At 39.4% G+C, this 26,007-nt stretch overlaps 1 protein-coding gene across 1 annotated transcript in view; it reads left to right on the top strand.

The window, feature by feature from the left end:
* Nucleotides 1-23,937, top strand: part of NDUFS4 (NADH:ubiquinone oxidoreductase subunit S4) — an 87,021-nt gene extending 63,084 nt beyond the window's left edge. The window contains exons 4-5 of the mRNA XM_080933894.1: nt 5,221-5,294; nt 23,719-23,937. Of these exons, the coding sequence (XP_080790020.1) occupies nt 5,221-5,294; nt 23,719-23,822 (178 nt within the window). The 3' untranslated portion in view covers nt 23,823-23,937. The remainder of the gene's footprint in view (nt 1-5,220; nt 5,295-23,718) is intronic.
* The last annotated feature ends 2,070 nt before the right edge of the window (nt 23,938-26,007 follow it).

Here is a 26,007-nt window from a genome sequence, read left to right as displayed (position 1 = left end):
AGATTTATGCAGTATAAATCTCCTTAATCCAATAGGGTAACACAGTGGGGACCAGAATAAACTATTCCTTGTCGTTTAGTATAGTAGTATAGCTAGTTTGTTATTAAACTGGTGTATTTCTTTATTGTTTGGGCACGTGTGTGTATGTGTGCTCAGGTCACCAGGTTTGCCAGCAAGCCCCCCTAACCTACTGAGCCGCCTTGTTAAAGAAGTTTCAATCTATCACTTCATTTCTAGAAGCAGAAGTATTTTGTTTCCTCTCAAATGGACATGGAAGGCCATCTAATTTAAGCAGAAGCATTCATGAATTTTGATACTGCTAATTCTCTTATTGTCTAATTATCCACATAGTATGCTTCATCTTTAAGCCATAATAACCAATTAATGTGGATATGATTCTCAAGTTTCGTAGTTAGGCTTTTTGGTTTATCAGGAGTAAATTGTCTGTGCCATTCTTTCCTTTACCACCATTTGACTTTATTACAAAGTCACCTTTAAAATGTGTTTGACTCTTCTTGACTCAGTTTTGTAAATTCTTCAGTAAGTTATTGCTCCTCCTTATTGATTTTATGAGCGAGTGAGTGTTGTGTCTGTAGGTGGGGTAGTCTGAACACATGAAATGATTAGTTGTTCCTCTCCTGCCCTCTACCCGCTTTTGGGCACATACTCTATCTCCACAGAAGAGAACTTGGCTAATACTGACCGTATCCTTGTAGACTTTTGTTCAGTATACATTTGATTCAGTGCATATTTCTTTTCAGTGCATATATGTGACTTCTTTTGGTCAAGTTCAGTGGCATAAGTTGCAGGATCAGGAAGCTTGCTGGTGTCATTTTCATCTGCAGAGAAGAAACTGATTGGGACAGCACAGGGTGGAATGAGAACGTAAGCCCTCAGAACTTGCCTCCAGCATCCTGCTTCCTCCAGCAAGGCTTCCTCCTGACGGTCCCATAACCTCCCCAGACAGTGCCCCCAGCTGGTGACCATGGGTTCAGATATGAGTCTATGGGAGCATCTCTCGTTCAAACCACACTTAGCTTTCTGTGCCTGTCAGAGATCATTTTATAAGTTTTCTCAGAAGGTTTTGCAGATACCTTTTATAGAGTAATAACTTTACTAAGTCAGGAGTTCCTAGATATTTGTGACAACTTAATTTCTCCATATTCATGTTAAAATTTAAATGTAAACAAAAATAGCTCTTTAAAATTAAAACAAGAAATACCATAAATGATGGTGAAATCTATTTATTATATAACCACATCAAGGAAAAAGTATGTTTAATATCTCAGGAAGTGTTTTCCTATTTTCTTATTTTATTAAAGAGAACTCTTTGGGGGCTGGAGAGATGACTCAGAGGTTAAGAGCACTGACTGCTCTTCCAGAGGTCCTGAGTTCAGTTCCTAGCAACCACACAGTGGCTCATAACCATTAATAATAAGATCTAGTGCCCTCTTCTGGACTTCAAGCATATATGCAGGCAGAATGCTATATACATAATAAATAAATCTTCAGAGAGAATCCTTTATGTGTTTTGTGACTGATGATTTTACACTACATTGAATTTACAAAATTCATCTGTTTTCTTATCAAAGTAACATCTTGGTGGTTTTCAGTAGGAGTTTTTACATAAAATTCTGAAGTGAAGAATCTCATATAGTTCTTTTAATGAATGATGGCTTCCTGATAGGCTACTTAACCCTTTAAACATTAGTCATTGATTTATAATCAAATCTACTTACATTGTGAAGTATCAGTAACATATTAATTCTCAGATCTTTACTACTCTTGAACTAATGGTAGCAACTGTGTTGTGTTTTGTTCTGGTAGACAGTCACAGAATTATTAGATCACCTGGAACTAGTAAAGGATTGATGTGTTTTCCTTGCTTTGTTGGGGTATGACTTAGTCCTAAAATTTAGTGGTTTTGGTTGAAAGGCATAGTTTTTCTGACATTCCAGTAGAGAGCACAAGGTGCATAGCAAGTTCTGACTTGTTTTAGCCCGAAGCCAATAGCTACTAAAACCTTTGTTCAGATTTCTCGGCCTTCTCAACTCATGGACAGCAGAACTTCACATCTATGGATTCTCCCTATACAAATTTCACTCTTGTCACTCCAACTGCTTCTCCAGCAGCCCTAAACTTTTATTTTCAGATTCCTTGTGTTCAAGCTACACCTTTCTGCTTGAGTTCTCCATGTTCCTATGTGTCCGAACTCCAGAATTCTTAGGGGAAAAACTATGAACTATTTTCCAAGAAGGATTCTTTCTAGTTATTTCTGCTTTTGGTCCCTGTCTCTCATCTGTTTTTCTGTTTTGCTAAGAGTTTATAATTGCTGTGTATGTATTTGTTAGTCAGGTAATTTTCTTAGAACAAAGCTTATCATTGCTAACTTGGAGCCTCACCAGTTGAGAATTGAGAAAATGGAGTATAAAAGTAAAAGAAATATAAAGATTGAAAGACACTGCTGAAGAGGACAGGGTATGAGAGAGTTTATGGAAAAGATTGGTACTGTAAGACCCAGATTGAGTCTTATCTAGTTTAGGCTCCCATGAATGAGATGAGAGATTGGGGATCAATGCAAAAGCAAGAGGTTTATTTGTCCAGTGCACTGGGGTGGTCTATATCCAGAGGAGAGGAGACCCCGAAAGGCTGTTAAAAACAGTTTTTATACTTTTTAGGGATACAGGTTACATCATCAAGGTTATAATTTAAATTAATTGGCTAAGCATATTGACCTTTAAACCTATTGGTTAGTGAGCATATACATCAGGACCCTAACTGGGACTCTCTAGGGGGTCAGATGGCCGGTCAGATGGCTATCAGTCAGCACATTTTAGGATTCTCCTGAGAATTATTTACTCAAGGAATTCCCTTAGACCAAGGCAGGGTGGCCTGCTGGGCCATTGTTTCTGCATGAGTGGGGGGAATAGAGAATTTCTCACTTCTTTCAGTACTCAAAGTGAGCCTAGAGATATGGTTGGGGTAGACTTGCACATGTACAGATTCTAATAGAGGATTCACGTAGAAGGAACAATTGCACTGATAGGAAATTTCATACAGGTTATGTGTTCATAGAAACAAGTCTGATTTGACTAGTTGGTTACTTATATGGTGATAAGTAAGAAGAAATCTGAAATATTCTAATGATGCTACACTAGTACCTAAATGTCAAGGATGTGGAAGCCACTGTGTAGACAGAGACTATTTGAGTCTGTTTCAACTGGCACTGAGTTTGGGGAGTAAGTAATAGGAAGATAAATCTGGCAATATGCTAAAGGGTGTATTAGAACCTAAAAAAGACAGAAATATTAAGATCTTGTTAGTAGTATAACCTAGGAAGTACTATAAACTAAAGATGAAGGAGAAGGAAACCGCAATCTGAGAGAACGACCGCTTGTCAAACTGTTTACCATGTAACTTACCCATGTTTTTCCATGAAGCTAAAGTAATGAAAACCCGTCATCTTTACAGGGAATGGAGCTCTTCTCCTGGCTTCTGAGGGTTTGGTTTTGTTTGTTTTTTTTTTTTCTTTAACTATTCTTATTCTGGACTAAGCCGCTGTGCTGTGGAAACATCAGATCCCTCAGTCGTATTCATACTGGCACTTGTGAGGATAGTTCATTTAACTGCCAACTGAGAAATTATATGCACTTTAGAAAGGAGCATCAATATAAAATTGTCATTTGCTTTTGGTAGTAATATAGCCAGCCAATATAAGATTTTTCTTTTCTTTCAAGGGGGATTGATTACATCATAGGGATCATAAAAGAATCTCAGGAAAGCACCACGATGAGGACCAGAAGTTCATCAGCAGTTTGGGAGACCTCAGGTCACTGAGAGCTCCTTCCAGTGTTCTGTTTATATTTCAGATCTTGCTGTTGTTCAGTTTACTCAGAATATTTCTTCTTTTTGTCTTCTCAAGATTGGGCGGTATGTCGTACAGACTGACATTAAGTGTAGTGAGGCATGACTAAATTTCAGTCTCCTCACCTCCACACCAGAGTGCTAAAGTCACAGGTGTACGCTTCCCATCTCTGGTCTTACTCAGTTCTGGGGATTAACCAAGGAGACATGGGCAAGGGCGTCACCAGCTCAGCTGTCCCAGCCTTTCACTTCCATGTTTCTGAACAGATTTTCATTTCAGAGAGATTTACATTAAACATTCAAAGCAAACATGGTTATACTTCTATAACCATAATAATAAGAGCAACATCTTGGAAACTGAGGCACTGTAAAAAGTCTGTATGGATTTATAAACTAACAATACTATTCTAAATTGAGGTACACAGTTGGATGTCAGGTCTTCGAACGTTTATTTTTGTTTGAAGTAGACCTCTGCCTTAAAAAAAAAAAATACTGTTTAGTGATTTGAGAGTAGGTGCTGTCTTTTTGAGGATTCATAATATGGGTGCTTTTTAACTGCAGTGGGTCAACATCCCAGGCAATCCATAATAAATAGAACATGTCACAGGTTAATGTGTTTCCTACAGCTAACCTATAGAATGTGGACTCTACCACTGTGGTCCAGCCCGGCTCATGGCTTCATTGCTGTTACTCAGCATTTGGGTGAACATTTAAATTTAAAAACAGCTAGGTGCTGGTAGTTCATGCCTTTAATCCCACCACTTGGGAGGCAGAAGCAGACACAGGCAGAAGCCTATGAGTTCCAGGCCCGTCAGGGGCTACACAGAGAAAGCCTGTCTCTGACACTCGAGTGAAGAATAGAAAGAAAAAATTCATTTTCTTGGACCAATGAGCTGGCTCAGTGGGTAAAAATCAACTCCTACAAGTTGTCCTGTCACTTTTATATGTGAACATGTATGTGTGCACACATACACACACACACACACACACACACACACACACACACAACACAAGTTCATACATTAAAATGTTTTAAGAGAAAAACTGTTTTGAATACATCCTGCTCCATCCCCATCATGAAGTTGAAAATGGTAAGTGAACCGACCATAAACTGGTGTCTGCACAGGCAGTTCTAGTCAATAATTTCTTGATATTAAACGGTCAGTTTGGAACTCTTTTGGATTTTTGTAATTCAAATCTTTATCTTATTTTTATTCAGAGATTATTACAGATAAAATAATTCTGTCACGATTTGCTTTATAGTTTAACAATTGTATTTTCTAAGCATTATATTTAAGACATTGATTGTCTTGCAGCCAAAGCTTCATATTAAATCATGGGAATTCTTTCTTCCAGGGCTGATCCCCTCTCCAACATGGTTCTAACCTTCAGTGCCAAAGAAGATGCAATTGCCTTTGCAGAAAAAAATGGTACGACTCAGCTACCTGCCCCCTTTCCATCCCTTCTTCCCTCCCTTCCTTCATCCATCCCTTTTAAGTCAAGATAAGATTTTATGTTCTTAACATTAAAATCACTTAAAAATGTGAAATTTGGATAGATACTGAGCTGGATACCAGCAAGCCCAAGAATTTGGTCCCAGACCCCACATGGTAGAAAGAGCTGACACCCACATGCTATACTTTGACCTCTGCATGGATGCCGCAGTGTACATGTGAACACACAATAAGTAAATGTCAACAAAACACTTTTTAAGTCTTAAATATAGAATTTGAGCTGAAAGAAAAATCTTTATGTATCTAACACAGTAGTTTTCAGGCTTGTTTGTTTTCTTCCACATCAAATTTTTTTCCTGCCATGATCACAAAATATAAAATGGAATGTCCAGTGTTGCATCAAAGACCAAACTTGAACAGAGGATAAGATCACTGACTCACACGTATCCTGTTTCTGAATCTTTCTACAAACATTCCTAATGCTTAGTCACTAGAATCTAGTTGCATATCTCATGAGGTGGTCGATTTCAGCTTCACCGTTTCGCTGTAAATAAAGTCCACTGCCCATTATTCTACCTAATAGCCTACTCATTACTTGAAGGTAATTATCATATTTGTCCTAAACTTCCCTTTAAGCTTAAATGTCTACATTTGCTCCTTTGGCAGACGTGACAGGTCTAATACCAAACATAATCACAGCACTATGTTACATTTATGTAGCATGAGTATGTGTAGACGTTTTTGGAAAACTAGTTTATGGTGATCTTGATATAAACAAAATTTAAACGTTCTCTTTAAAAAATTATGCCTGCTAATTGCAAAGGAGGCCTTGGGGCCAAAGCAGTGAGTGTTTAATTTCATTTTCACAGTTAAGAGTACTTACCAGGGGCTGGGGAAATGGCTTAGTGGTTAGGAATGCTATCTCCTCTTCCAGAGAATCTAGGTTCAGTTCTCAGCATACACATGGTAGCTCACAGCTGTTTGTAACTCATATATGTGGTATCCAGATGTATGCAGACAATTCACATAAAATTAAAATAGTAAGTATGAAATGAGAGTATGCAGTGTTTACCTGAAATATATGTCTGTAACCTCACCTGCCTCCTTCTGTCTGGCAGTTTTGTAGTCTATGTCTCTTGTTCTTAAAATGTACTACTGTATCTGTTCCCAAATCATTGTGTTTGACAGTATATGTGTTGGTGTGACTTTTCCTGGGATACATGTAAGCCAATGGCTATTCCCCCCAGATAAGGTACCAACAACAGACCAAAGAAGCTGTTCCACTGAGTCTACCAGTGAGTTTATTGGATTGATGACTCCAAATTAGCTATTATCATTAAAAAGCCCAACCATCTTGGGTGATGTCTCACAAAAGCTATTTCCCTGGTGCTGACTGCCTGCTTTGGAGGCAGCCCCACTAAACAGCCTCCTTTCCTGGTGGTAATTGTTTGTTGTTTATATAACCTCACTGAGGAGCCTGTAAGTCTTACAACTTTCTGAGCTTGCTACAGTTCTTTAGTTTCCTGAGCTCCTTCACCCAACGGATGAAACAGTTGAATTGAAAGGAAATAGCTTGACAACGTGACCTGAAATCTCCTAAGTTTAATACAGAAAGTTTAATGCAGCAAAGCTTCAATATCTTTGTTATCTAGGAATGAGACAATACCTTAATACATTGTTAGTGTAAGGTAGCATATGTGAAAAATTAGTGTTACCTATTCCATTTGATGTAAGAATGGGAAAGCACTGTAGATGTTTTCTAGAATATTTGTGTACTTCCTCATTTACCATTACATAGCCTATGATCAGAAGTCTAAACTCAGGTTTCTGGGAGTAAACAGGATAAGAACAGAGCATGTGCTGAGCATACCCTGGGTTTAAAGCCAGACCAATGGTATGAAACCATGGCTGGTCATCGTGACTTTGTATGCTGTTTCCATTCCCATATGTAAAATGAGAGCTGCTTTGAGGAGTAAATGAGTTCATAAAAAACAAAGTGATTAAATTGGATCTGACACATCATGCATAAAAGTACATAAACATATCTTATTAGTAATAGACCAAAAAATTGTCTTCAGAAAGGTTTAAGTGTACTTTCCTTGGACAGTTTTTGGCCAAGTTCTAAATTCCGTACATATGAAATTGTTGACTGCATGACCATATTACTATTTTGATTCAAGATAGCATTGTAAAATATTTCTGTATCTTAATTAAACAGTTCTATTAATGTTTTCCATCCTTTCAGCCTTCTGTACTTTATGTCTCACACCTTGCAAATTACTCATCTGGGGTTTGGATCATGAGTTCAGTAACAGGAAATCTAATTAAACTGCTAAATCCCTGGCTAGTCTTTCTCTAAGTGGTCACAAGCATATATGACTACGGTTGCTATGTGAATTGCAGGCGTGAAGTAGACACTGCTATTGAAATCAGTTGATTTTCTAATTTGATTTACTTCCCCAGGAAAGAGAGTTGGTTAGTCAAAGTCAGTAGGAAGTGTAACTTGAGAAAAGTCAGCAGATAGTGACTTAGAAAACCTCAGCATAGATAGACATTCTTAGTCTACAGTACTACATAACTGAGCCACTGCTTTGTCTCAGCACCTTCACAAAGCCTGACACATAAATATTAATACTCTGCACCCAGGGACATTAAGGACTCTTTAGTCTCGAGAACTGAAAGCTACACTGTTTAGGGTGATACCATGCTTTGTGTTCACAGTGGTGTTGGTCCACTGTGGGCCTTTAACATTTAGCATTCTGTAACTTTAAGTAGGTAGGTCCAACTTTCTCAGGTCTAGTGGAAGCCAGGCATCTTAGTCGCTGCTCTGTTTCTGTGAAGGACGCCTTCATAGTTGCTGATCAAGGCAACATTTGTAAGAGAAAGCATTTAAGTGGGAGCTTACAGTTTTAGAGGCTCAGTCTATGACCATCATGGCCAGAGCATGGCAACAGCTGTGGTGCTAGAAGAGTAAGCAAACAGTCAGAACCTGATCTTCAGGCAGAGACTGCCTGGGCTGGGCTTTTGAAACCTCAAAGCTCCACCCCCAGTGACACAATTTCTCCAACAAGGTCATACCTCCTAATCCTTCTATCAGTTTCTCTGACTAAGCATTCAACTATATGAGCCTGTGGTGGCCATTTTTATTCAAACCACCATACAAGGTCTAAGTAAACAGCTTGAAGGATTACAGAATCCTCATAGCTTGAAAGATCTTTCTCAAATTCCCCAGAAACCCTCCCCATTATGATTTACTTTTCTTAGACTATTGTAAGGGGCATATAAATAAGCCTTCCTTTCCCCACACCTAATGTCATTTTATTGGGAGCTAATACTGTAGTAAGTTAGGTGAACCAATATTACCAAAGGTAGTACATTCAAATGCTTCAACCAGAAAGGAGAGAGAGAGAGAGAGAGAGAGAGAGAGAGAGAGAGAGAGAGAGAGAGAGAGAGAGAGAGAGAGAGAGAGAGAGAGAGAGAAGCAAAAAAGGGAAGGAAAGGTTCCAAAGCATTAATACACAAAGACTGCTGGATTAAGAGGTTAGCAACTAGCAATTCCTTCCATATTGTCTTGCCATCCTGGTTAGCTTAGCCAACCATACATCAGTGCACTTGGTCTTTAATACACATCATTTTTCATCGTCGACTGAGAAGGTGGGTTGAATGGGACCAGCCCATGACCTCATTGTTTCCTCTGCAGGGAAGTGTGTTTGTATTGGTAAAGGTGACTATTGAAAGTAAAATCTTCAATGGCTCTACGTTTGTGAGTAGTATATTCGTACAGAAGTCAGAGGCCAAGAAAACTGTCAGGAAACAAAAAGATTGTTTATATACTTAAGAAATTCTGAAAACAGTGTTTGTTTTTAGTTTTTCTATTTCCCCAATATCTAAATGTTTATTTTGAAAAAGAGAAGTCATGATTGTCATTTCCTTGCATAAAGTTATTTGTAAAGAATAAGTTCAATGAGGAGTAAAATTTTCAGAGTTGTTGTGTTTTAAGAGCTCAGGAAACAAATGGCCTCATGACAATGGTTAAAATTTAGAATAAATAATCCTATTTAGAACAGTCATTATCCTTATTTACCACGCAGGAAACTGAGGTATAGAGATACTAAATAACATTAAGTAGCAAGGTCATTTATTAACAACTTGAACAAATCTTATTTAAAGTCATGGGCCAGTGAGGTGGCTCAGCCAGCACTGATAACCTGAGTGTAACCCCTGGGGCGACACAGCTGAAGGAAAGAACTCACTCCCCTAAGTTGTCTTCTGACCCATGCCGATGTGGCACACGAGCACATGTTCACAAAATAAATAACTAAAAGTGAAATTTAGTCACATTCATTTATTTATAGGCCATGATGGCTTATCTATGACAGTGGAGTTGTTGGAATTGTAACCATATGGGCCTGAGGCCTGAAAATAATTACTACTTGTCCCATGACAGTATTAGCTGACCTCTAGTTCTTTACTTATTTTGAGGTGCAGAGACTCTTACCAAGGGATGCCATATATACATATATATACTAGACAAGTCCCCTACCCACTGAGCTCTGTTCCCAGACCCTAATGGTTTCAGTTCTTCCCTAGTCCCACATCCCACTGGGAAAGCTCTTTCCTTCTACTTTTGAAAAAGGGGGTTGTTTCTTTGTTTTAGAAATTAAAAGATAACTACATTATTTTCTACTTTCTTTCCTTCATCCCTCCTGTGTACACCTTCTAACTCTGTCAAATACATGGCTTCTGCCTTTATCTCTAACAATTGTATTTATGTATGTGTAAAACTATGTATACATGTAAGTCTTACTGAGCATGCCTCAAATCCAATTAAAGAGCTGTTGGTTACCCCAAGCCCTTTGATCTTTTACAATGATTTTCTCCTTACAGCTCTTGCCATATAGTTGTGTATTTCAATGTTTTGCATAGCCATTGTTCAGGGCGCTCTGTTATATGTCAGAGCTGTGTGGGCATGCTTCAGGGTTAAATCCTTATGTAAGGGCATAGTAGTCCTGATGCTCAAACAGGGATGTCTTACCCGGCCTTCTAAATTCTAAGCACCTACTAGAAAAACAAAAGTTTATTCATCTTTTTCTTTAATGTATTCAATACATAATTGGTAAATTTAAATTGATATTATGAGTGAATTGTTTTTGTTAATCTGTAAATTATTTTCCATATCATTTAAACTTTTCTATGTCCTTTTAATTTGCTGTTGCTTGTGTCTTAAAATAGAACTGTTAAAATTTTCAGATCAAAAATTTGAAGGAAAAGAAACTCTAGAAAGATGACTATCAATTTCTTATGTTCTTAAATTATTTAATAAATGTGTTTGGCTGTTTGTCTGTGCACCAAATATGTGCCATGTGCTCTTGGAGGTCCTGCTACTGGGGTGACCGATGATTGTGAGCCACCATGTGGTGCTGGGAGTTGTACCCAGGTCCTCTAGAAGAGCAACTCTTAGTCACTGAGCCATCTCTCAAGCTTATTGTTTTATCAACGAGCAGAGGGAATTTCTCTTCCTCTTAGAGTCTGGTAAGTGAGAAATTGAAAATAAAGCAGACAAACACGAGACTATAGAAAGGCTAGAGAGTTACAAGATTTCATCTGGTAAGATTATAAAGGAGTACAAGCTTGGGCTTGGAGCATGAGAACAGCTTATATAAACATGAGGGGGAGGAAATTCATGATGAACAAAGACTATCTTATTCCAAATTTTAAAACTGTCTTTGCCTGTATGTGTGTGATGTAGTGATGTTGGTATGGCAGTAGAGGACAGAATGGGAGTGAGTTTTCTCCTGATGGATCTGGAGATGGCACTCAGGTTGGCATGCTTTGTGGCAAGCATCCTTAGCTGCTGAGCCATTTCACTGGCCTAGATTGTTGGAGCTTTCAGGTAGCATCTCTTAGAACAGTTAATAGTATCCCAACAGAGCCTTTCTGAGCTAAGTGAGCAGCTGATCTCTGGCCACCTTCTCCTGGGAGGAAAGGGTTTCACAGCTGCATTCTGTTTCATGAACATTTCGTCAGTTTGTTGGATAGCTTTTTGTTACTATTCCAAAATACCCAACTTCACCAAATTAAAAGTGATACAGGGCCGTGTAGTACACCCTTAGTCCCAGCCTTGGGAGGCAGAGGCAGAGGCAGGCAGATCTCTGTGAGTTTGAAGATACTCTGGTGATAGTGAGTTCCAGGACAGCCAAGACTGTGTAGAAACCCAGTCCCAAATACACACACACACACACACACACACACACACACACACACACACACACACACAGGAAATGAGAGACAGAAAGGAAGAAAGAGAGAGCAAGAAGTGAATACAGAAATATTTGGGGTATATTTAAGAATGATGGATCCTTTCATGGGGAACCAAGGTCTAGAACTTGACCACCATCCACACCAAAACTGCCCAGAGCCAGTGGCTTTAATGTTAACTCATAAATTTAAAGGGTGAAACTTTGGGACCACCGAAGGTGAGTTTTAGAAGTTAGAGTATAGATTTTGTAGGTGAGAGCTAAAAGAAAAAAAAAGTGTGAGGAGGGTCCCAGGAAATATGCTGCCATTGAGTTCACTGCCTTGGAGTTACTAAGCAGAGGAAATGTCAGGTGTGTGTGTGTGTGTGTGTGTTTGCTTGCAGGGGTGGGGTGCATGAGATGATGAGTCTAGTTCCTTCCTGGTGCTGGTGTGCCGTGCTATAGAGTTTCTGCCAGGTCTTCAGGATGGTTTCCAGGAATTGGATATTCTCCCTTTGGGGGAAAAAGATAAGGAAATACCAGACCCCACTCCTGACATCTTCCAGACTCTGGCAAGGACTAAGCTACCCACACACTCAAGGACATTTCAAGCATTTAGCCAAGAAAGAAACTGGTCACTTTTTTGTGGTCTTTTCACCCTGAACTACCTAGTGAGTTTCTATGCCTTGTTCCCATCAACAGTAGAAAAGGTTTTACTCTGGCTTCTTGTTTGAGAAGTTTCAATCCGCAGTTGCTTGGCCCTCTTGCTTTGGGGCAGAACATCTCAGAAGAGTACTTTGTAGAGGCAACTGTTGACTTGACCTGGCAGAGGAAAGAGAGGGAGGCCTCCAGAAGTGGTGCCACCCTCTGTGACAGCCTTTCAGGGACATTTAAGTTTAAACCATAACAGTCAAAGGGAACCCAGAAAAGGCTTCCTTGGGGAAAAGGGGAGAAACAGGAGGTGGGAGAAGGCCAGAGAGCGAGCCTTGGCAGACTGCAGAGACAGCCTTGTAGATATCTTTTCCAAAGCCACAGTGCACACATGTCAGTGTTTGTAAAGTTCCCTCCAGACAGCAAATGCTGTTCTGTCAAACTAATGTGGAGTTCATTATTCTCAAGTTTTAAGGCCAATCACCTTGAAGTGTTGTGCAATATACTTCAGGGTTGAAATATATTGCAGCATTCTTAAAAATCCTTTGATAATGTTGGCATTGTTTCCAAACTGTATGTGATCCTTGTTCTAAAGTCTTACTTTAGTAAGTGTTTTAGAATGTGAAGAGGTTAAGAGAAAGCCTGAAGTCAGTCATGGTGTCCCTAATCTGTGGAGTCCTTAAAGCCCTTCAAGTCCAAGTACAGGACTGTTCCTGACCCAGTGGTAAGGCGTGGAAATTACTCTAGGAGTTTTCTTACTGACCATATGGGTGGGAGTAAGCACCACTCTCCGTGTCCTGCTTAGAATTAAACTGTGCTATTAATTCAAAATACTCGCTGGATTTTAAAGATTTAATATGAAAAAAATTAAAGTTTTTATTATGTGTTAATAGTATTTTAAATCCTTTGGCTAAGTAGATCGTTCAAACTAATTTTCATTCATTTATTTAGTGTAACTACTAAAAAATGAAATATGTTTTACACATTTCCACTGGACAGCACAGTCATTAGCAGTACATAGGATCTATATTCCAAATCTTTCACCAGCCTATATTTTAGAATGTATATGAGAAACATTGCTCATTTTAATTTAACCAAACAAAAGTATTGTATCAGAATGCCCTCTCACTCCTGAGACTAAAAGAAATTTCCTTCCTGCAGCCAGTTGCTAATTCCAAAGGTGTCTGTGTCCCTGCTCCTGTCCCCTGCCATGCCTCAGTCCTCACTTCCACTGGAAGGCTGGCTCCCCACATTTGAACAGTTGAGAAGTGAGGGCTGAGTGGCCTTTACTTAGCCCCCCATCCCCGCCCCCACCCCCATGCTCATTCTTCACACCTACTTTCTTAATCCCAAAATTTACAGTCCAAGTGAGGAAAATACAAAGGCTCCTCTCCCCATTGTCTTTCGGCTTTAATGTCACATCCTATACCCCTAACTCTGTGTGTCCCAAAGGGAACTCTGCTAGTTAACCTTGTTTGTGAAAAGGGGGAGAGACTGAGGCTGCCTCTGAAATGCAGATGAACCTTCCATCAGCTCTTTGTGGGCTAGAAACACCAACCTTTCTCACCCAGGTGGCTTTTGTCTTTCCCTGTGCTTTGTGAAAGCTAGGCTGGAGGAGGAAGTGGGAGAAAGCTGTGGAAACCCGGATGGTGGAGGCCTAAAATCTACTACCATTTACATGCTAATCAAAACCAGAAATGGCTTTTCTCCCTCTTGTTTGATCTGATTTGGAACTTTGTGACTTTTCTGGGGTATGGCATTTTACCCCCCTGTGTTTTCCCCCATTGTTGTTAGTTGTAAAAGTCTTTGAAATTCTCAAAATGAAGGAAGGTTTTCCTCTGGAATAAGAGAACCAAACAAGCTGCGAAACTGCTTTGTGTTCTTGGTGGGTCTGTTGGTGGAGAAAACCTACCTTTGAAGATAGAGGTCAAAGCAGGAAGAAAGCCAGCCATGGTATTGAATGTTCATACAAAACACAGCTTCATGGAAAGGGGAATTAAGAGAGAACTTAGAGAACTTTATATTGAGTGGAGTGTGGGTGACATGAATTCAGGATGCTCCACATAATATTTTCATTAGAGAAACGATTACATGAACTTTTATATTCACTAAACAGAAGGAAGTCAAAAATCAAGGCAAATTACATTCAAGGGAGAAAAACTGTTTCAGGTTTTTCTTCTGTTTTATTCTTTGTTTTGTTTTTGACATCTCAAGATGGTGTCTTATGTAGCACAGGTGGCCTATAACTTTTTTTAAAGACCTAGGTTATAATGGAACTCAGTGATCCTCCTGGCTCAGGCACGTGTGTGCTTGAATTATATTCATGCAACACCATGACCAATACCTTCTAGGTTCTGTGTCCTTCCTGTTGGGGAGGAGATGGAGGGGGATGACAGGAAAAAGTACAAAGGTGTGTGGGAAGGAGATGTTCATTCAAAGCTCTGCACTTTGGGGCAGTATTTCTCTGCTCTAGGAATTTCTCTGTAGAGATAAGGATGTGGGAAGCATTGAAGTTACAGAAGAATAGCAAGTGAAGAAATGCAGTGAATTTGTTGTCAGGTAGATTTCTGTTTACCTAGAAGATAATGAGATCTATGACCGTTATTTATTGGTTTTGTTTGTTTGTTTGTTTAGGTTTTCTGTTGTTAAGAAAGCAGAACAAAGATTTTTGAGGGACCTGGAAGAAGACGATCCCTGGGAGGCATACAGAAAAGATAAGGGGAACCATGCCTAGGTCAGAAAGATTGTGAACTTCCAGGATGGGTGGCTTCCTCCTCCTCCTGACCTAACAAAAGCCTGGCAGCTTCAAGCTAAGGCCTTGCAGGTTCCTACTTCTCCCCTGATAGCAGCCCCAGGGAGGACAGAGGTCAGAGCAGGACAAGTCACACAGCAGCAGTGGGCCAATCAACAAACATGTCCTTTAAACCAGCCAACCCTAGATTAGGACAGGGGAAGAAACTCCCGACATTTAAAACCCCAGCCTGGGGAAAGAGATTTGATTTTTGGCTTCCTAAAACTTACCCGCCACCCCTATTCCCCCACCTCATCCCCGGTTTTTGGGAGGGTCTGATGCTCGAATGTGTGTCCTCACCCCCATCGATACCTGTCTTCTCTTGCTAGTTCTGTCTGCTCCTGTTGGCAGTGTTTAAGAGTTCATTCCTGTTACCTGTTGTGCTGGAGATTTTTCTTGCGTTTTAATTGTTCACTGGTAGAAAAAACGAACCCAGTCAATACTCCTAGACTGGAATACAACAGACATGCTTGTTTTGATAACCGTTTTACCCATCAAATTTAAATCAGAGTGGCTAAGCATCTCTTGACTTAACATCTCTTCCAAAGCTTTCCAGGAGTTAGAAGCCAAATTAATGGAAGTATTTCAAACTTCCCTTTTGGTGGGAAAGGTTCTGAATGTAAATAAGCTCACCCATGGAATCTGAGAGCTGTGTGTTTGTTTTCTTTTTGTTTAGGATTTCATTTTAGAATGGCAAAAATAAAAATTAAGGGTCAAATATTGTAGCTTAGTTGAAGGGGCGCATACTGAAACATAGACAAACCCTGGGTTTCCTATCCAGCATCAAAGAAGTTGTAAGGTAGTAAGCTCGGAATAGAATCATAGTTGCCTAAAATGTAAAAATTGGCTGCTCATGTCAAAGTCAAAGCATAAAGAATTAGTGGAGAGGGTGACAGAACTGTACACCTTGATGCTTACACTGGTGACCAAGAACAGGAAGTCAGCAAAAAGCTTGTCAAGTCATTGTGATCAATCCCTTGTTCCCAGCATTTGGGAGGTTGAGGCAGGAGGAAGCTCATGTTCATCCTCTGTTATATGATGAATTTAATAGCATCCTGGGATAGATGTGACTAGCCCACTCCAAAAGTGCTAAGTGTGATGAAATGGTATATATTTGTACTGACTTTTGATTGGACAGAGGATGCTATGACTTAGGAATTGTCTAGGCTTGTTGGTTCAGTTTGTTCTGTCTGCTACTCAAAGGCATCCCTTTTTTTTTTTTTTTTTTTTTTTTTTTTTTCTGATGTAGGACCCATGGGGGGCTTGTATTCTATTTCAAAAAAAGGATAAACAGTTCTTTTATAGCTTCAGAAGACAAGAGCCAGAAATCAGACTAGCCTTTTTGCTATTGCTCTTTCATTATTAAATACCCAAATATCATATTTGGGTTAATGTTCTCTCAGCTTTGTCATAATTAATAGCTCTGTAAACCACCTCACTTAGTAAAAAATTCTATATATCCATCAATGTCATTAGAGTTTAAAGGCATTTGTTGAGTGTGTGTGTGTGTGTGTGTGTGTGTGTGTGTGTGTGTGTGTGTGTGTGTGGAGGTGAGAGGATAACTTGGAAGAAGGGACTTGGTCCTTCTGTCACTACAGTCCAGGGATCATCTCGGGTACTCAGGTCAGCAGGCTTGGTGGCAAAGCACCTTTGCCTGTTCAGCCATTTTGCCAGCCTGTCACCTAAGGTTTAAATAATCTTGAATAACTTATTTTAAATAAAATGGCAGGAGGGAAAAATCAGCCTAGTTAAGGCACTTTTACATTCTCATGACTATAAACATTAATTTGAAGGAATGTTGTTTTATTTGATTGGTTAATTTTAGAAGTCTTCATAAGACATCCAGCAGATTCACCAACCTCAGATAGGCATATATCCCTACCAAAGAAGTGTGTACCTGTGCTCAAGCCTGTGCACCAAAGCACAAGAGAGCACGCCTAAGTCCACGTTTCTAATTTTAATTTTGCCACAAATTTTGTGTCTTGTTTCTACAGTCTGCCCATTTGATGATCCTAATAAATGAAAAGAAGATAGTTCTTTCCTATGAACTAATAAAGCTTCACAATTTAGTGTTTATTAATTTATCTCTGCAAATTTAGAGCAGAGGTTATAAATTCTATATGACCAGCTCCACTAGCATGTCTCTGATTCAGAAAAGCCTGCCTTTTGTGTATAGTGTGAAGGAAAGAGGGGCACCTCATGTCAATCAGAACATATTAATGATGGGGGTAAAGAGCAGAGTTTGTGGGTCAGGGCCTAATTTCAGCTCTCAGAGTTTCCTTAACCCCCTTAAAGTGGATTGAAACATTACTTGTTCACCCATGTCTATCATTACATCTTGTGACTTAACCTTTTTAAATGCATTAACAGAAAACGGCATCTGAGATCTATAGTAACTGAGGAGAACCCTGTTTTAACCTGCCTACCTAATATTCCTACCAATGAATTTTAGAAATGACTCAATTTAAAACATGGTTCTCTTACTGTAAAACTCAATAGTTAGCAAACTGAACTTGAATTTTTAGTAGACTTAATCTGTGTTCCCTGGCTCTCTCATATTTGGCTTCTGAATAAAATGAACACATTTATTAAAGAATTTATTTTACATGAGATACAAGGAAGCCAGGCAGATGCTATACTCAAAACAGAAAAGCAAGTCAAGAGTCTAAACAGGGACACAGTAAAGGCACTACCAACATGGCCACTTCATGGTCAGGAGAAAGGTCTTATTGTGGCAAGAGAGAGAATATCTAGGGGCATCTGTAAGAGTCCTGATCAGTAAGAAAAGAAAGACTGGAGATGTCCAGGGCTTTCTGTGAGAGAAGAATAGCAGAGGATAGAAAGGAAAGAAGGGGGGGGGGTGTATTAGAGAGAGTGAGAAGTGAGCTGTAATCCGGAACAGCCTGGGAGTTAGGAGGGAGGTGGGAAGGGTGAGAAAGGCCAGGAGGCCAGCACGTGCACAACAAGCACAGGAGAAAAGGGCTCAGAGAAGTCCAGAGGCACATTGTCCATTTATGCACCACAGGCACACTCAATAGAGAAGCAGATGTCTCTTCAGTGGAAGGGGAGATAGGGAAGTGGCTCTTCCTGGCAGACAGAAACAGTTCCCCCAGGTTCCTGTGGAGTGCTGAAAGTATGCACAGTGTGAGCTGAGCCAAGATTGTCATTTTAGACCATATTAGTGGGTTTGCCCTTTTAGAGTGCTTGGTTTTTTTTAGTCCTAATAAAGACATCATGAACTTATGTGGGGAAAGGGTGCACTGAGATAAATTTCAAATAGAGACAAAATTGATATTTCTAGAATAAGATCAGTAGGTGGGAGACAGGACAGAATTTATGTGACTGTCACTGTAGCCGTCCACTTTATGGGTGATAGTCATGTTCTCTGACAGCAGAGCACTGAAGTAGCAGATACTGAACACTTGTTCTAGGAAAACGGAGGTTGAGTTCCTTTAAGCCTCTGGTCAGATCCTTTCATCAATTGGTAACACTAATCTGTAACCCTTCTAAACATACTCTATTTAATCATTTATTGATTCTTGTAAACAACATGCTAACTTCTACCTGAACCAACACATGTATTGTCACATCAGTCTTCTAATGCCATGCCAGAGACTATTTCAGTCAGTGAAAGCACCCACAAGAAAGAAAAATTGTGGCTGTAAATAGTCCTTGGAGAGGACTCTTGTCTTGAGTCTGAGGGCTGAACGAAGAAGACAGCAGGGATGCTTTGCTTGGCCTGAGTCAGGAGGAGATTCAGAGTCTTTTTCCCTTCTGTGCACATTATAACTGACTATAGGAGGAGGTATGCATAGATCCAAAAGCCACAAATGAATTTCTGCGAGTCAGTGAATTCACAGGTGAGTATTACTTGTACCAACAGCTTACCAAGGATTTTTGTTGTTGCTGTTGTTGTTTCTTCTTAGCTCTTTATTCCTGATCCTTGGTTGAGAGGTTTTTTTTTTTTTTTTTTTTTTTTTTTTTTGTCAGTTTAGGTCATGAGGGTGAGAATAAGGAAGAGGAATAAATACTCTGGAATCACTTTTCCTAAAGTAGGGTTCTTTCTCAGTGGTGGTTTGCTGGGCTTCCTGGTATTTTATAAGTAGGACTATGGGAATCCTTATGCATAGCCCATTGCCCCAGATTAATTTCCACAAAAGTTTTGGTCATGAGTTTTAGATATTTTCATATATATCTTCTCAGGGAATTAAAAAGAACTGTGTTCTAAATTTCTAAACCAGTTTTCAACTGTACTTTTGAAACACAAAAGTCAGTTGTGTGTGCTTGATTTCTTGGTTTGCTTTATTGAAAAATTCTAAGTAGAATGTTTCCAATTAATGTTTTGAAAATAATACTAATCTGTATGGCAGACTATTATTTGAAAAACAAATGTAAAGAGACCATTGGCTTGCGTCAGAGGGTGATGGTATGTGTGGGTGCCACAGCTCGAGCAGGTGTAGGGCAGTTGTTATTCTAGTGAATCTTCAGGGGCTGTATGCGCCTTCATTTGGACAGTCCCAGAGAGGAGTGTCCACCAGTTTATACACAACCATAGTCACGTCCAAAATGCTTTCTAAAAGAATATCTAAGATACTTAAAATCATTCCAAAGTAAGATTTTTAAAGTAAAATTCCAGGAAAGCTTTCTGCCTTTCCTTTAAATGTTAGGTGTCTGCTTTGCCCTCCACAAGGTGTGATGGTGCCAGACTGTACTCTGGTGAAGGATCTTGGAACCTTCCATAACTACCAATGGGTCTCCCTGAGTGTCTCAGAGCCTTGCTTCTTTTGATCCCTGGAGGTGATTAGCAGGATCTCCCCATTTGAGTCATATTCTCTGGTGTTTTCTTGTTTCAGCACAAAGTATTAAACTGTTCATTTCCACACTAATTAACGTCAAAGCTTTTGATTATGTTATGGAGAAGGACTGGAATGAGGGTTTCTAGAGTAAGTTTTGCCATAAGTACTAAAAGAACAAATGAAGGTGTCTGTGTTTTTATTACAGACATAAATGAAATGGTTATGTAAATCAAAATGAATAGACTTTTCTCTATCTCACACAAGTCGTAAGCTAACCACTGTGAGCTGACTTGTTTCAAGGGCATGCGTTTATGCGTATGTGTACATGTATACACGCATATGTGCATATGTGAAAAGACTGCACCATCACTGCATAGGAAATAGAGTGATCCAGCCACAGTGTAAAGATTTACAAAGTAAGATGGCCTGCTTTTTTAAAAAGAAATTTATTATTGGACATCAAAGATCACATTTAAGTTTACTAAGCATTTGCCAGATGTACTTCTCCTACACTAGAGCTTAAAGTTCAAAATATTTTTGTGAAAGCATTCTACTGTGTGAGACAGCAGAGTCAGCTCCTCTCATCATGTAGGTGCTGGTGGGTGGATTGTGGCTAATCTGTGCCATATGGTTGTGCTGCAGTGGGAAGTGATGGCAGCCCCGGGAGCCTCACTCCATCCCTGGGCAGCTGCCTTGGACTCAGTTGCTTTGATCTTCATATTGCACAGCTGGAAAAAGCAAGGCCTGGTTTTGAATGACCCAATAAGACAACATATGGGACCATTGCCATAGAGTGCATCCTAGCTTTATAAAAGCAGCCTTCAGACAGTACAGTGTATCCCAGATACAGCTTGGATTATTTGGCTTAAAAAAAAACTTAAAGTTGAAGAAGTAGAAATTTGGTTGCTGTGAATATTTTACTAATAAATGTTGTTGCTCTATATGTCATGAGAAATGCTTCCTTTTTAGGATTTTAGATGAAAAATTTAAAAGAAAAACAGGAGTATGTGTAATTTATATAATTTACCCATCACTAACTATATGTTCAGTATCTTCTCACATATTGTTATTGTTACAAGTTCGGTATTAACAATGTCCCAGAACAGAGCAGAAATGTGTTGAGTGATTAGAAATCCAAAGTTGCATAGTCTTCCTTTACTTTCACTGGCTACTGCGACTGCCATCGGCCACCAGGTAACCTTGTAGCTCTGTGTCAGACAAGTGACATTTTGTTCAGCTTTAGGAACAAAATGAGGGGCCACAGTTTCTCCCTGTTTCCTTACAATCATGTGACTATGGTGGAGCTATCCTAGAGATCAGAGCCAAACTGCAGGTCTCTTCTGAATTGTTTATAACCATTGATAACAGATATAATCTAGCTTAGAGTTCCCAAGAGAAAACCAAAGCAGTTTTTATTTCTGTGTCTAAATCTACTCTTCTTTCATGGCACTGACCCTGCAGCTTTTGAAAGTCTGTAACCAGAGCAGATAACAGAGCTGTGCTTGGGTCTGATGTGAGGCGAGCAGTTAGAATTCATAGCATTTGCAGGGCTCCATTTCCTCTCAGAACATATAAAGCTGAAAAGTCTGAGGTGGCAGGTAGAGGGGATGAGAAAGTGAGCTCGTCTCCACCGTTTGGCCACGGGTCTCAGGAATCCCCAGTAAGCTAACCAGCGGCTGCCACGAGAAGACCGGAAGCAACAGTAGAAAACTTGCCGGTTCTTCCCTGTAGCTGTGACGTGGCACACTGAGCACTAGGCCATAGGCTTGATGCTCAGGGATGTTCTTACAGTTTCACAAAAATATTTAAACTAAAAAATTACACAACCAGATTGTGAGAAAGTGGGTAAAATAAAAATGGTAACTACAACTATGATTTAAGGAAATTCAGTTTTATCTATGAGGCGGACAGTGTCTGGCTTCAAAGTCAACCTATGTTAAAAGGCTTTGACTCTTATAAGCCATATAATTCAAGGCTTGTTGCCTAAGTGCTTTCTTTTTTCTTTTTCTGAATGTTTTGAAATGGAAATAACCATTACATGTACTTATTTTGTGAGATCAGCTTCTCTTTTTAAAGCTATATTATTTTAATTTTATGTTCGTTGGTGTTTTACCTGAATGTATGTCTGTGAGAGTGTCAGATTCCCTGGAACTGGAGTTACAGACGTGCAAGCTGTTGTGTGTGCGCTGGGAGTTGAACCTAGGTCCTGGAAAAGCAGCCAGTGCTCTTGACTGCTGACCCATCTCTCCAGCCTGAGAGATCAGCTTCTCTTAAGCTGTCGTGCTTTCCTAACGAGTAACCACTCTGACAGTAACCCTGAGCGCGTGGATTAGATAGGTCTGTTTAGTATGGTTTCTTAACCACTTTATTGTAATGAGCTCACATAACACCACACAGGTAAAGTAAGGCAGCCATTCAAATATTTGCCACATCCCAAACTCTAGTAAGGAAGGCCTTGGAGCTTCCCTTAGGGTTTTACACTTAAACTATCAATTACAATTTCAATCAGAAAAAAACTGAAATTCTAATGTTGAATTTGCTTTTCTGATTTCTCATTTCCTTCTGGGTATTGAGTTGTGTTTGAACAGTTACTGCTAACAATCAGATGGTGGAGAACCAAGTAGTTCAACCGATAAAGGATTTCATTGAAGACCACTGTTTTCCTTTCTCCAACAATCCCAATGGGATGCTTGGAGCTTCACAGGATATGTTTTATGGCATAACTGATCATTGAGTTCCAGCTAAGGAGCCGCTGGCCTGAGTGTTGCTCATGAACTTCACTCAGATACTATATTCATGAAAAGACACTAGAATTCGTGTGATCAAGAAAGCACTTGTTGCTGGGCAGTGGTGGTTGCATGCCTCTAATTCCAGCACTTGGGATTCAGAGGCAGGTGGATCTCTGGGTTTGGAGACAGCCTAGGCTGCACAGAGAAACCCTGTCTTGAAAAACAAACAAAAGGTCACTTGCTTTTGGCTGTATAATATATATTTGGGGCATTTTATACATGATGATAAAGAAACATGCATGAAGATGAGTTGTTTGAAAAAGAATCCAAAGAGAGAAGAATGGTGGGAAAGTGGAGTTTATAAAGAAAAATTAGAGTTGTAAGAGTTGTTTAGTTTACAGAAACCTGAGGGTGACACTTCTGTCCAAGGAGGAGTGTTGATTGGAGTGTTCCCTAAACACTCAAGGGCATTCAAAACAGAGATGCTCTACAAGGAAGTTCAGTCTCCAAAGTTATAAAAGGGCATTTGGAGAAAAGATACAAACTCAGAAAACATTTTGACCAAAAACCTTCAGTTTGGTTTGCCTTAAAACCTGCCGAAATTGAAGTCCCCAGACGTCTGTATCCAGCTGGGTCTTAGTCAACTCTCAGTATTTGGGTAGCTGGTTATGATTTGTTAAACAAAGATGGAAAATCATTTTTGACTTTAGTAAGGGGACAGAGTTTGGTAATCTCAAGAGGAATGGTGGGGTAGAGGATAAGGAAAACTTTAGTATTTCACAAGTGTTCAGACACTAGACCTTAGAGCAGTGAGGTGAGTTATATTGTTGAGAGTTCTTTGTCCTGTTACAGATGTCACATATTAAACCAGGTTTAGAAATCTGATTCTATATAATACATAACCTTGGTTACTAAGCAAGAAATTTTAAGTAGAAATTTTAAGTAGAAACTAAATCATAGGTTACTCCTTCACTTTGAAATATGATAATTTGTCTTCAGGCAGTGTTAGGACTTTTGCACACAGGATTGAGAGGAAACAAATTACTAAATTTATATTTCAGATGTTTTGACATTTATTTCTGTTAATAAATGAACATGAAATTATACAAGCTAGCCTCTGCTTGCTTGCTGTGTTTCTTAAGTATCCTCACTAATTCTGTTTCTGTGGGGTTTGTTTTGGTTTTGTTTTCCATCTAGGGTGGAGCTATGACGTGGAAGAGAAGAAGGTTCCGAAGCCCAAGTCCAAGTCTTATGGTGCAAACTTTTCTTGGAACAAAAGAACAAGAGTGTCTACAAAATAGGTTGGAGCTGGCTACATTTCTGCTTGACTGTGACTGAAGGGTCAGCTGTGCACTATTTATAGTCCATGGATAATGCACCTCCTAATCTCCTAATAAATGTGACCTTTAAACCACAGGTATACTTGAAGTTTCTATTTTAAGAGTTCTGATGTCTTAGACGAACACATTACAATTTTCTGCACAGACAGATTTGAGATGTTCACATTGCAGCCAAGGTGTGTTTTCTGGCTGCTTTTTATAGCCACACACAAGTCAATATCATGCATAAACTCCAAGCCATTCTTACTAAACCACTCTATGAGAAATTCTTTTGTCACAGGTAGAGAAGTACATGGTTATACTACAACAATAACCCTAAACTTAACTCCCTCATAGCCATTGTTCTTTTTTATGGACATTTGAATTTTCTCAGAGCTTATGAACGTAAAAGGATTTGTCTGTAGAAGTTAACTCCATTCTTCCCAGTCCCATACTCCGACAAATAAGGCTCAGACTCAAAATACATTTACAAATACCTGTTCATATTGCTAGGCTTTTCTCTGACTAGATCATAATTTAAATCCTCCATTTATCCTAATCTACATTCTTCCATGTGGCTGATAACTTGTGCTCAGGTGCCATATGTACATTTCCTCACCTCTTCTGGGGAGAATCTTTCATGCCTGGCTCTATCCCAGAATTCTTTCTGCCTCCCAGATGTCCCACCTTCTATTCCACCCTTTCCTATTGGCCATAGGCTTTTTAATTGACAGGTGATGCATCCATACAACACACAAGGTATTCTCTCTACATCTGCCCATACCAGTTTCTGTCTTATTACATCTGGTGATTGTGAGACCTTCCAATGAAGATCTTTTATTCTTAGGAAATTAAGATTCAATACAGAATAAAACCAAGTGTTTGGAGACCTTTAGTGCTGCTATTGTGTTTTAAAAATATAAATAAACACATTTTATTGCAACAATATAGCCTAAATGATCGCCGACAAAGCCATGCTCTCATTGGGCTCTTAGAAAGTACCATGGCTACTAACCTGTACACCTTATCAGGGAGGCACTTACAGTTCCAATTGTGCAAAGAAGAAATACAAATCAAGACTTAAAAACGATTAAGTACTGTACTCAGGATGACAGTGGTCGCAGGTGCTGACGGTGACACTGGAGTTGGCTGCATCAAACCACCATTTCTCCATTTCCTGACACAAACATGATTCCAAAACCCAGTAGCCCTTCAAGCAGGTTTATAAAATTCTCAAACCACAAACTCTATACAATAAGCTTACATCCAGATGACAAAGATACAAACTGCCCTTCTATATAAGATAAGAAGACCTATAGAATCCCTTAAAATATTCATATATACCTAATGCCAATTAAGTTCACCTGGATCTAGATCTTTTCTCCAGCTCCATCTTGATTCTCCTTGGAATCTCCCTTCTGCCTCCTCCTCCACTTCTGCTCCTCGACTGTTCCCACCTATCTCTGTCCTGCCCAATCCTATATTGTCTTAACATAAATCTACACACACCCGGAATGCCTCCCTTAACCTCCCCTTCCCTTCTAGTTTGACCCTCCCTTTCTAGTCCCTACCTTATGCATATATAACTATTGAATTTCATCTTCCTTGGGAGATCCATCCTGCCCCCTGGTCCTTACTCTGTACCTAACCACTGTGGTTATATAGATTGTAGCCTGTTCACTAAAGACTTAACAGCTAGCATCCACACAAGAGTGAATATATACTGAATTTGTCTTTCTAGATCACTTGCCTTGGGATGATTTTTTTTTTCCTAGCTCCCTTCATTTACCTACAAATTTCATTTTTAGTAGCTGTATAATATTCTATTATGTACATGTATCATTATTTTTTACGCCTAAAAAAAATTCAGAAAATCCATAACACTATGAAAAGACCAAATGTATGAATAGTAGAAATAGAAGGAGAAGAAACCCAGGAGAAAGCACAGAGAATACTTTTAACAAGATTATAGAAGAAAATTTCTCTACCCAAAAGAAGGGGTTGCCTATCAAGATATAAGAAACATAGAGAATACTAAATAGACTGAACCAGAAATTCCCCACAACACATAATAATCAAGCAGTATACATACAGAACAAAGAAACAAGTTGCAAGTGTGGGGCGCGGGGGGGGGGATCCAAGTAACATAAAAGCAGACTTATTAGAA

Source organism: Micromys minutus (genome assembly GCF_963924665.1).
Source record: "Micromys minutus genome assembly, chromosome: 20".
Taxonomy (NCBI): domain Eukaryota; kingdom Metazoa; phylum Chordata; class Mammalia; order Rodentia; family Muridae; genus Micromys; species Micromys minutus.
The sequence above is the reverse complement of the archived record's forward strand: the minus strand, read 5'-3'. Positions and strand labels throughout refer to the sequence as shown.